The sequence below is a fragment of the Physcomitrium patens genome, chromosome 7 (genome assembly GCF_059467195.1).
Source record: "Physcomitrium patens ecotype Gransden chromosome 7, ASM5946719v1, whole genome shotgun sequence".
Lineage (NCBI taxonomy): Eukaryota > Viridiplantae > Streptophyta > Bryopsida > Funariales > Funariaceae > Physcomitrium > Physcomitrium patens.
Genome location: NC_143416.1, coordinates 16618021 through 16629724, shown reverse-complemented (window position 1 = coordinate 16629724; position 11704 = coordinate 16618021). Strand labels below are relative to the sequence as shown.

The 11704-nt window shown below is 39.0% G+C and overlaps 1 protein-coding gene and 1 long non-coding RNA gene across 3 annotated transcripts; one reads left to right on the top strand and one right to left on the bottom strand.

Annotated features, from left to right (window-relative positions):
- Positions 1–579: 579 nt before the first annotated feature.
- On the bottom strand, positions 580–4049 carry LOC112285191 (uncharacterized). Its single transcript, XM_024525823.3, has 3 exons — positions 2425–4049; positions 1905–2276; positions 580–1741 (listed from the first exon to the last, which is right to left on the bottom strand). The coding sequence occupies exons 1-3, from the start codon at positions 3055–3057 to the stop codon at positions 1061–1063; spliced, it is 1686 nt and encodes a 561-aa protein (XP_024381591.1). The 5' UTR covers positions 3058–4049; the 3' UTR covers positions 580–1060.
- Positions 4050–4432: 383 nt separating this feature from the next.
- LOC141045570 (uncharacterized) lies at positions 4433–6972 on the top strand. Of its 2 annotated transcripts, none has more exons than XR_012217784.2 (5): positions 4433–4715; positions 5268–5387; positions 6127–6157; positions 6449–6566; positions 6657–6972. It is a non-coding gene; the product is annotated as an uncharacterized LOC141045570 (long non-coding RNA). The 2 variants fall into 2 exon arrangements; XR_016504286.1 differs by lacking the exon at positions 4433–4715 and adding an exon at positions 4751–4913.
- Positions 6973–11704: the final 4732 nt, after the last annotated feature.

Below are 11704 nucleotides of genomic sequence, written 5' to 3'. Positions count from 1 at the left end.
GTTGATGAAGCCCTGTGATAAAAAAATACTATTGCCGGCAAGCTTACAAGTGATAAGTAACGGTTAAGCAACTCGCCAGAGCAGATCGGATGAATCAAGTAACTTGCTTCCTGACAACGATTTTGGACCCTTCGCAGCAAATAGCATTCCGACATACATTCACAGTTTATATTACACCAGAGTGGAAGTGAGTGTCGTTCAACACCGATTCTTTCTTCCAGTGCAGTCATTTCCATTCCTACTAGTTTAGATAGATGACTGCCATATGTGCATCTTCGCAAAATTACTCAACTGATAAGTGATTGCTTCTGCATGTAAGTAGACATGATCTTACTCAAGATAGTTAAGCGAGTTCATGTCTAGTTTGAGTTCACTGAGGTGCAAAGAACTTACATAAAAGGAAGAGCACTATTTCTACAGTCAGATTCAGAACATCACGAGAGATAGATAATACCAAAGAAACAGACAACGAATCTACATGTGTCATGTAGCACTTCCTTGAAACGCACAGGATGAAAATCACAGGGGAAGATTGAATCCGTATCTCAATCAGTAGCTTCTAGATGGAGCCGGTCACGGTTCACAAGTAAAAAGCCCAATCGGCGGAAGAACATCGTCATCCAGAGGCAATTTATTGAATGGTAACATGAATACCCATCGAAAGAATCAATCGTCTTTGGGGACAGCAGATTGTTACGTACCCATTATTTCTTTTTGTATGCAGCTCAGACCTAGCATAATTTTTTCACTCCACCTGGCTAACTATCCTACACGGTGGATTTTTTTCTTTTCTTTATCAACTGTTGTGGTTTCCTCGAGATTAGTGCTAAACGAACACCCCTCGCGGCCGCAGCATGGTACTCTCTGGCCTCTGAATGTGCTCAGACTCCACAGTTAGCTCATAATTCTCATAGACGCTGACCACGCATGATGGGAAGTGTGGTCAAAGTCTATGAGACTCCACGGAAAATGCTTCCGATTGGAAAATCACGAGACATGGACTATTGGCTTTGCACGGGCCTTATGCTCGGGACGCGACACGAGGAAGGATCAGTAACCCTCACGTGAGCCGGACCATGCCTTGAAGAGAAGAACCTAATGAAGAAGAAGACGAATTGTAGTTGCTCGGCATCCCCATATCCAAGCCAGCAATTGTACCGTAGCTCTGATCGAAAGATGGACTTTGTTGAGGCAGATGGAATGCGAAGCTGGACGGTGTTTGTTGCTGGGTGGGGAAGAGAGACGCCGTAGACAAGGGGTTGAAGTGAGAGAAAGTGGGCACTTGCAGATACTGAGAGATGCTGGAGGGAGATGACCATGAATTGCTGGTGTCGTTGGAGAAGGGAAAGTTGCCGGAGAAGTCATAGCGGGCGCACTTGAACTGGGGCGCCTCAGGAATGTCTTTGAGTTCCGGGAGCGGGGTGCTGTGAAACGAGTTTACGGGGCTAATACTCTCCTCGCGCGGTCTTCTGGTTCCACGGCCAGAAGCGGGGGAGCTGCTGCCTCCGCGGCTCTGGTCAGAGTCGCTGGAGGAAGACGATGACTGGTTGTTGTTGCTATTGATGTTGGAGGATATAGCGCTTCCGGAGGTTGACGACGACATGGAAGGGCTGGTCTGGGTATCCTGGCAGGCAGGATGCGCTTTCTTGTGCGCCACTAAGTTGCACTTGAAGGCGAATTTGAGCCCACATTTGCACTCGATCGGCTCGCCACATAGTTTCTCATGGTCACGTACATCGACCTACGACAGCGAAAGGAATGTTTTAGAAAAAAAAAAAAAAAAAAAAAAAAAACACGTCCGCCTTCACGGTAGAAAAAAACATAGAGTCAGTGTGTGATCAGTGCCGTAACTGCCTGGAATGGATGATGGAACAGTTTGAGATAGCACTGGAGAAGATGATTACCTCGACATAAAATTTCTTCCCACATTTGCGGCAGCCGTGGGGTTTCTCGCCTTCGGAATGCTTGCGACCGAAATGCCTGCGCAGCTCGTAGAGCCCTACGAATGTTTTCTTGCATTTCGGGCATCGAGACGGTATCTTTTTGTTGTGCCCTGCCTTGAGGGAGTTGCAAAGTGTTGGTAGAGGTTGCACGCCCAACTTATTGGCTGCGAAGCCGTCGGTGTAGTGCGTCTTGTGGTGCATCTTCATGGTTTGGGGATTTTTGAAGGTTTTGTTGCACCCTTCGTGTTGGCACCGGAATGGACGACGGTTTTGAATCAAATCCACGGACACTACTGCCGCCTCAATGCTGTCCTCGCTTTCCGATTTTTCTATCTGTGGCAACAAATGCGAAAGTCACGTTAGTATATTCACAACATTCGGAATGTCTACATGTATTCAAAGGTGCAATTACAAAGGGCAATCGAACAGTAATTAATTGTAAAAGCATAAACCACAACCGGGGGATAGGGAGGGCAATTACTTTTAAAGACTGTGAGCAAGCTAGTGGGACAGCTTGACAGTCGGCTTCGTCTGTCCTCGGCGCGACAATGATGGGTTTAACATCTGATGGTTTAAAAGCATATGACAACAGTGAGCTTCCCAGACGATCATTTTGTTGTTGTTGGAATCTGGACACCTGTTGCTGTGTCGTCGTCGGCTGGTCAAAGCATGTGTGATACGAAAAATGTGGGGAGTCTTGTCGGGGTGAGCCTGGACCCGGTGCAACTATACTCTTCAGAGTGCTTACCAAGTTGGGGTGCATCACTGCTGGAGTACTGGCAAGGCTGGACTGCATCCCGTTGATCTGGTTAAAAAAATCGGAGTCGCTGCCCAAGAAAAGGTCAGGGGACGGATCCTCAAAAGGTGTTGAGAAGTTTTGCAAATTGAAGAGGCTAGTGGTATTGTAGGAGGCGTACAGTGACTCTGGCCACGTAGGGATGCCGAAATTGGATCCTTCTCCGAAGCTAGAGAGCAAAGATTGCCCGGCGCCACTAGACAACGTCGCAGACCCATAGGAAACAGTCCCGTTCTCGTTTAGCATAAGAGTGGGGTTGGACACGGGCGCCACTTGGGAGAAGTCGTAGAATGACAGACCTTGAGCTGCCACCGCCATTGTGGGGGTGGCTAGAATCCTAAATGTTTCAATGTAAATCTCACGGAGCGAGACCTCCACACAGGACTGAAGAGAAATTCTTCACTTTCAGAGAAGGGGAGATCTACAAAGAATGATGCAACCACGCGGATGCCGGATCCAAAAAACGTGAAGAGACTTGAGGTATTTTTCTGAATAAACCAAGCTCGCTCTCTACAATCGCCTCGAAAGCCTTCACGTTATGTAGATCTTTCCTTTTCGGCCATTTGTGGTTGAACTAGTTCAGGTTTCGCTGCATATGCCACAGACGGCGCAAAACCTCCGCAATCAACGGAGTAGCCTTCTCCATCCAATGAACCGAGCCAAGACACACGCTACCAATCCAAGCCTTACAAACCGGTACCCAGAACGTGATGAGAATCACATTCAACAACGAGCTTCACAAACAGTTAGCAAACTTTGCATAATGCTAATGCTAGTGTCATACTAGCAACCACTCGCCGACCTGCAAGGAATTGGACGACCGAAATCGAAAGATTATGTAACGCCAACAAGACACTTTGGATTTCGACACACCTGCGCGGAACTCGGGAATTACCGAGTTGAGACACACAATCAGATTCACTGGTGAGGTTCGGGTGGGGCTAATAATACAATGCAGTCACTGCACTCGAGAGACAACACTCGCTATACGACTCTCCCTCTCTCGCTCAATCACTCACTCACTCTCACTCTCACTCTCGCTACCCCACAAAGGAACCAAATGCACAAACGACGCTGCGCCGATTCTATAGCGACGGGTCCATGCCACTGCAACTTCTGTTTGATAAAAAAAAAAGGCTGTGAGTAGAACTGGAGCGAGGAGTAAATTGCAACTCGGGTCCACTTCTATCTATCCTGCTATTAAGAGCCAACCAGTGTTGTCTTGCACGTTCCAAGTGACTGGACAGGAGGAGTCTCAGACTCAGATCCCTCCCGAGACAAGTGCCTGATCACTGAACGAGGGTCTGGCAATGCTCGAAGGACACTTCTGTCGTTCCCCCAGTCTGCTTTTATCTTCGTTCACGTCTGGAATCCTGCACAACGATGCCCTACCGCAAAACCCAAATGGATTGCAAGGTTTTCGCGGCCCTCCGAGGCACAACAGCAGTACCCGGATCCAACAACCCCCTTCCCCGTCCCGGGTATCCAACGATACCTCCGCAATACACCCCAGTTGTGCATCTCTGTTCATGTCGGGACTCGCAGTTATGGCGGGCCCTGCATGGCCACACGCAGGGGAACCGTTCCCACACCTAGAGCGCGTTCTCTAAATTGAAAACATCTCGGGAACTTCGTTCGAGTACCACTTCTTATGAGCCTCATTAGGGCTAACACTCTCACAATTTTACTTCAGAATTTTCAATTCCGAATTGGAAAAAGTGAATGTTGATCTCACCACACTCATTCATACATTTTGTCTTGCTACTGCCCCACCTGCCCCCTCTTTATTTCACTGTATTTTTTGTTTTTTTATTTTTTGTGGCAGAGAATGTTTGTGCCCAAGCCCCTCTTCACCAGAATTCCCTTGGCAAAGGAGAATTTTCCTTTCGAATGTCTCTATTAAAACTTCTGTCACGCCGAGGAATTTTTTTAATTCCAGCTTTCTAATACACAATGAGCCAACTGGCAGAGTGAAGGTCAGTGCAGTTTGGAAAAAAAAATATATATATATATATATGACAAATGGTGAAGCTTTTTTGCCAAGAGAGGGTGGAGTGGACATAATTTTGCACTCCCCATGTTAGTATTTTGCACTCCTCATTCATGTGTGTGTGTGTGTGGGTGTGTTTACATATTTATATACGGATGCCATGAAAAGAAAAATAATTCACATGGTGGGTGACAACACAATGAAGAGAGAACACAAATGATATGAACATGTGTCTCTCATCAAGTAGAATTATACTGTTTAATTTTATTTTAAGTAACGTAATATTAACTGGAGTGTAAATGCATGAAATCTTTTTGAAAGACTGAATTATAATTGGATGCCAGTGGAAATGCATCCAACTTGAAAATTGATGACTGGACTAGGGAAACCATGATATTTTCTCATTTTGTGGTGAGACAGCAAGCATGCCCTCTAATATATATATATATATATATATATATATACAGATATAGATAGATAGATACAAAGAAAAATTAAACGAAAAGAAAAAGATGGGAGCAAACTCCTTCCTGTGCAGACAATGGTTATAAACGGCAAAGGAGGGAAAAAAACACAATGAAAGCACCCAATTCAAGTTGGGAAGAGCGGGAACCCTATTTAATTCCCTCTTGGGAATCAAAAGAATAAAAATACTAAGGTAATGATAATATCAATAAAAAATAACAAAATTCATTACTACTTCCAAGTTACTTGTTCTCATTTACAAAAAAATTGTCCACACTTTGGGAGTTCACACATCACTCTTCATTTGTTTGTTTAGATTAGTACTTAATTATTCTTTCAGCATAGAAGGGAAAAAAAAAAAAAAAAAAAAAAAAAAAAGGCTCACATAATGTAGAATCCAAACAGATCAATTGATGGACAAATGATATGAGTCTGTTGAATGTATTTTTGAATTCAGATACTAAAAAAAATTGCATTATAGCACATAGTCATAATAAATATAACCTATGTGACATTGAAGAGTAACATGATTAATTTCAGATATTTTGAAGGGAAATTTTCGTAATTTTCCCAAAAAATAATTCACTTTCATTTGTTTAAAGAGTACATATATTTATTTATAATTTATTGTTTTATAAATACAACATGTGCAAAATCAATATTTATAACTTCACATTTACCTATTACTTTAGAAAATAATATGAAAGTTTCTTTATTCTTTTAGCATTTTTTGTAATTTTTAAGTATTGTCATTAATTGCACAAGTGTAAATGTGCATCAATGACATCATAAAATATCTCAACTCAATACTACTGTTTGTAAGATTTTATTTTATTTGGAAAAAAATAAAATAAAATAAAATAGTAACATTAAAATCACTTAATCTTGTATGAAGACTTTCAAAATCATTGATTTGTATTGTGTTTCTACAGGGATGCATACTTTACAAGATTTGAATCAAAAGTAAGAATTAAGACTCTTTTCTAAAAAGTATCAAAACCATATAATACACCTTCGCATCACAAATAAAATTTAACCTTTTTCACTATAGACAAGTTCAATGCTAGAGTTGTGGTCATCAAAATACACTCAACATTTTCATTGTTTTGAACATAAAATATTTAATTCTATAAATGACCTTTTAAAAAAACTCACCCCTTCCCCTCCAATCTTCAGAAGCATGTGAACAAGTGTATCAATTCCATGACAAAGAAAGACTGCTTTTCTCAATTCAATTGTTTCAACCATGTTCAGGGTTTACGGGTTTAGGGAGGTTTGCGCTCTTTCCCATTGAATTAAGGTCGCAGTAAAAGCGAAAGGCGGTGGAACAAAGAGTTTGCTGCTTTTACTGGAACCGCGTTTGGCCAATCGGGTAGTCCCTTGTGATCTGTGATTTTACTTTTCGGTTTCCACCGCTCCCCCTCAAGAATTGATGCAAGAATATCCCCCATCGTACTTGCAGGTTGCGGCAGGCTGCGAAGCGGGGTCCGCCTGTTCTCCACGCAATACCATGCCGCTCCTGATCGTGAGCACACCAGGGAGCAGCGCACCCAATGAGCTCAGCACATGCAGCGAACATGGCCATTGAAAGGATCTCGACACCGAGGTTCCAGAGAGCGGGGGCTCCACAACCCAAACATAGCAAATGGTTACGAAAAGGCAGCAAAGAATGTGCCATAAGCTCAAACCTCATGGGGGAGGAAAGAGAAGAAAAGTAAATTAATTGAATAAAAATGCTCGGGACGGCCGAGATGCGCCTCCTGTGTGCTCCCACGGAACCCAGAGTCCATGAATAGACAACCAGGGGTGGCAACTTTAGCTTCTCCTACGTGCCATCATGTGAAGCCTCTTCCATTATTAGTAACGATCCTCAAAAAGCAGGAACCAACACTGGTCGCACAGTCCAACTGGGTTGCCCCTCCTGCTGCAGGGCTGCCTCCAAAGGTGGAACACGACATGAACCCATCACCGAGACCCCCCCCCCCCAAACAACAATTCTAATCATCTCCACCATTCCCATGCTCTACACTGTTGGCTACTGCTCTCTCCTCTCTACAGCACTCGTGACAGTACCAGCTCTCGCAGCAGCAGTAGCACCACCACCATCGCCGCGCAACCGTATAAACGTTTGCCACCTGCTCCGCAAGTGACGTGCGAGCGTAAAGAGACGCTTCGGCCCTCGGAAATCTGACGACGGATGTCCGAAAGCCAAAACCGTACAGGCCAAACCGACACACAACAAATGAGCCTGCGATTAAAAGGAAAACGAAATGAGCAAGTGGGTATTGCAGGCTCATCAATGAATCACCGCAAGAGTCCCGAAATTGGGATTTGTGACAATTGGGTTTGTTTGTCACAACCTCCGCCGTCGATTGCCATTCACACATCCGCCTCTCCGAAGGTCCGCCACACAAAACTCACATCCACAAAGCACACGCACTCGCACACTCTCGCCCGCCCACGCACGCAAGCAACCCAAATAGATGATAACACGTCGCACATCCATCCACGCTACTCATATTCATTCATCTCAATACACCTTTTTGCTTCATTTAAGTGGGTGTGCATGTGTTTGTGTGTGTGTTGGGGGCTGTTCCATGCCAGCAAAGCTTTTTTTGTCACCCTGGCTATTCTGGGTTTAGGTTGGAATATACATTCAATGAAGGAAACAAAAAAAAAAAAAAAAAAAAAAAAGGGACAAGAGAAGGACGTAATGGATCTGGAATCTCTACAAAGCTGAATTCATTTGAACCTTGGTTTACGTTCCTATGTTGTATTATTCGTGTTGTTTTATTATAATTATTTCTCGTTTCACATGGAGGTTGTAAATGTTTTGCTTCAGATTTAAATGGTTTTGGATTAGGGTTGGAGAATTGTGGGTAGGATGTATTTTTTCACATGTGTGTTTGTGCGTTTGTGTGTATTCTATGTTTTAATATTCCATGATTAAAGTCTCCAACACCATTGCCCTGTTTTTGTTTTCATAAACATGAGAAAAAATAAGAAGGAAACAGCTGTAAAAATCTGCTTCTGTCAGAGTAAGTTATTAAAGTTTCTTCTGTGGATAAATATCTGAACAAAAGAATGAGAACATAGAGGAGAAAGAATTGCATTCGAATCCAATGTGTGACCTTTAAGTCCTTCCGTGGAAAGACACATAATCAAATTTATTCATTTCATACAATGTTCAACTGAGGGTGAAGGGGGAAAAGCAAAATTGGAAATGCATAGAATGGAGTTTTGTGAGGTGGAAATTTGATGGTGCAAAATGCACACAATTAGCATATTATCATGTCAAAAAGCCTTAATTCTGATTGCTCATACAACAGCTGTGGTTTACCAATTTAAGTGGTTTCTTTTGTAATAAAAGAGAACAATTATTAATATTTATCTCATTTAAGTTGAAACTAATTGGCCTTGATGTCCTTGTCTAATTGACAATAAATACAGAATACACATGTTGTGTTGATATATATTTTCTTTGACACTTCTTCATGACTATGTCCTGTGCTAATATAGTACTTTAATTTAGTTTTACATTTTGATAACTTCTAAAATTTGTGAGTTATAACAATACCTAAAATCAAAACAACTATTCAATTACTTTAAACGTTATGTTGTTGTTGTTGTTGTTGTTTTTTATTTTGAGAGTTAAAAATTGACTTTTACAGTCAATTTCTGTAAAAACTAAAAACTACAATAATTTCGGTTTCCTAAATATGGAGTTAACTATTAATTCAAAATGAAGTCAAATCAACTACACAAATGTTATAAAGATTGTAAAATCATAAAAATATAACTTATTTCACCTTTTCATCGAGAAGAATAATATATTTTATTGAGGGTATATACATATCATATCTTGATTTAGTTACACTTTTATTCTCTTGAAGAGGCAACAATAAATTAAATTGCAAAAGTAAATTCTCTGTGCATTGTTTACAGCAACTGAATAATGTCAATGTAAATTTCTAAGAGTGTCGATTTTGCATGAAACATATCCATAAGAAAATATTTTGTGCACTAGCATTAATCAAACAAGAAACTATAATTTACTCAATGTTTCTAGTTATCAAAAATTAAATATCAATTAACATATAAGTAAGTTTCATATTTTATTTTTATAAATGTAATAATTGATTAGTTTACTAATGCAATATAATTTGATGAAAATCAATATACTTAAAAAAAAGTATAGTTTTATTATCAGTGAAAAATTAATCATAAATATCAAAAGCAAAATTTTCTTATATAGATTTAAATATACATAAAACTGGTATAATTTCAATATGAAACTTAACTGGTTAATAACTTTTTCAATTAAATATTGGGATATATATATATATATATATATATATATAGTGTTCAACTTTCTACCATAAATTATTAAATATATAATAATGGTAAACTTTTAATAGATATGTTAGATAAGAAAAATTATTATATTTAGTGATGTAAATTTTATGCTGACAAAAAACATATATTTAACTAAAAATTTAATGCAAGCATTGGGTAAAACACTAAATTCTAAAGTACTTCTCGAAATTCATAGATATATGTGTGTATGTATGTAGTATGTGTGCAGTGAGATAGTATTCATTGTGAAATATTTGATTCAAAACAAGGAAAAATACTCACATTTTTATTTCGACCACTAAGTATTTGCGTTTAGTGTAAATTAATTAGTTAAATTTTATTTATTTATTTATTTATATTCACACACATTCACCACACGTGCACGTGAGCTAGGAGATGGTTCTTCAATGAATGAATGGTCCAATTTTATTTTTAGGTAGAATTGAATTTCATAACTATGTTTTCACTATTATTTCAAAATTTGATCAAGTAAAATTTTCACTAATATTTTTTTTCTCTCAGAAAAATTCGAAAAACTCAAATCACTTTCACAAATCAGAATGTCTGGTATTATTTTTTGAAATTTGCATTAGATTTTTATTTTGTTGAGAGCATCTTAGTTTCTTAAATTAGATAAAATCTATAGATCTGTCTTTTCCTTAATATGATTTTATAATATTTTACGTATGAATAGTATATATATACTATTTTTTCCTTGCCTATTTAGTTTTATTTATTTATTATCTATATATATTTTGATAAAAATAATTGTATGGTATTTTGAAACAAGAAAGAATTAATTGTTACTTAATATATTTTTTTATAAATAAATTACAGTACCATTTATATACCGATTTTTTTACCCAGAGTTATTTTGTAATAAAAGGTTAATGTTTTAACATTGATTTAATTTAACGAAAGTAAGAAAAAAAGACAGAGCTTAACATAGAAGTGAATGCAGTATTTAAGATAATAGTTTTTCACATAATTCAATCAACTAGATTTCTAAGTTTGACATTACAAATATTGAAATAATTAAATTATAATTGTTGGTTTTAACACAGTGTAATGCTTTACAATTTCATATTGTGATATATTTATACATACATACATATATATATATATATATATATATACATACACACACACATTGCACATAAAAATTCACAAATCTATCGTTGTAAAGAGTACATTTTGAGATCCAAAATTTTAATCAGTATTTGGATTTTTTTGTATATTATATCGTATATTATTTTGTATGTTATTAACATATAATAAATTTTTTAAGTATTATTTTTATTGACATGATTCCTTGAGAATTTTAAAAAATTGAAAATTAAGCACAAACTTTGTATTTTATTTTATTGTAAACAAAAAGCACTGTTTACATTAAATCTTTGAATCTCACTCCAAAATTCTTTGACAACATCATTTAGCTATATATTCCAAATCCATAGGCTCATATGCTTTGTTGAGCAATGCCATGATCACAGGTAGAATTCAAAACATAGATTGAAATGATAATACCCACAATGCTGACCTATATCAATAGCACGGAGTACAAAAAGAATGTGGCTCTGATGACAAACTCAGTCAGCTGTGGGAGAAGCAACAATAACAAGCAGCCAAGCACACAAAGTGGAAAAAGAGAGAGCATGTGAAAGAAAGTGACTCCTAACAAACTGGGCCCTCCCTGCTCCGCCTTATCAGAAGTTTTATCAGGAAGATGAGAGTCTTATCAGAGAGGGCGTGGGTGGGTTCTGTTTGCCATTCCCCAGTCCCCCCCCCCACACACACACATCTGGGAGGTTTCAATACAGGGACACTGTGGTGGGTGCATGAATGGAAATGGGCGGCCCTTTCCTGGGGCTTTGCAGTCCAGTTTGATTGTCACATAGCTATCAGAAGGAAAAGGCTCAATGGGGAAAAGAAGAAAAAGAAGAAGAAAGCATTGAATGCCTGGGGGCTGTGTGAGTGAGTCAGAGTGAGTAGTAGCTGTGGCTTTGGAAGGAAGGTGAGAGAGCAAAAGAAAGAAAAATAAAGCTCGGGGAGGAGTCACGAGAAGAGAAAGGAACTTCGCTCCTTGTGTTATAGCTCCACCCCTTTTCCACACTTGCCCATTGGAAAGGGGGAAAATAATTCGGAGGCTTCAAA

What these genes read in the sequence shown, in the direction of transcription:
- LOC112285191 (XM_024525823.3), bottom strand. Translation starts at nt 3,057, where the DNA reads ATGGCGGTGGCAGCTCAAGGTCTGTCATTCTACGACTTCTCCCAAGTG. An exon ending in CTTGCTCACAGTCTTTAAAA is followed by an intron (nt 2,277 to 2,424) that starts GTAATTGCCCTC and finishes TTGTTGCCACAG; the next exon opens with ATAGAAAAATCGGAAAGCGA. An exon ending in GGAAGAAATTTTATGTCGAG is followed by an intron (nt 1,742 to 1,904) that starts GTAATCATCTTC and finishes TCGCTGTCGTAG; the next exon opens with GTCGATGTACGTGACCATGA.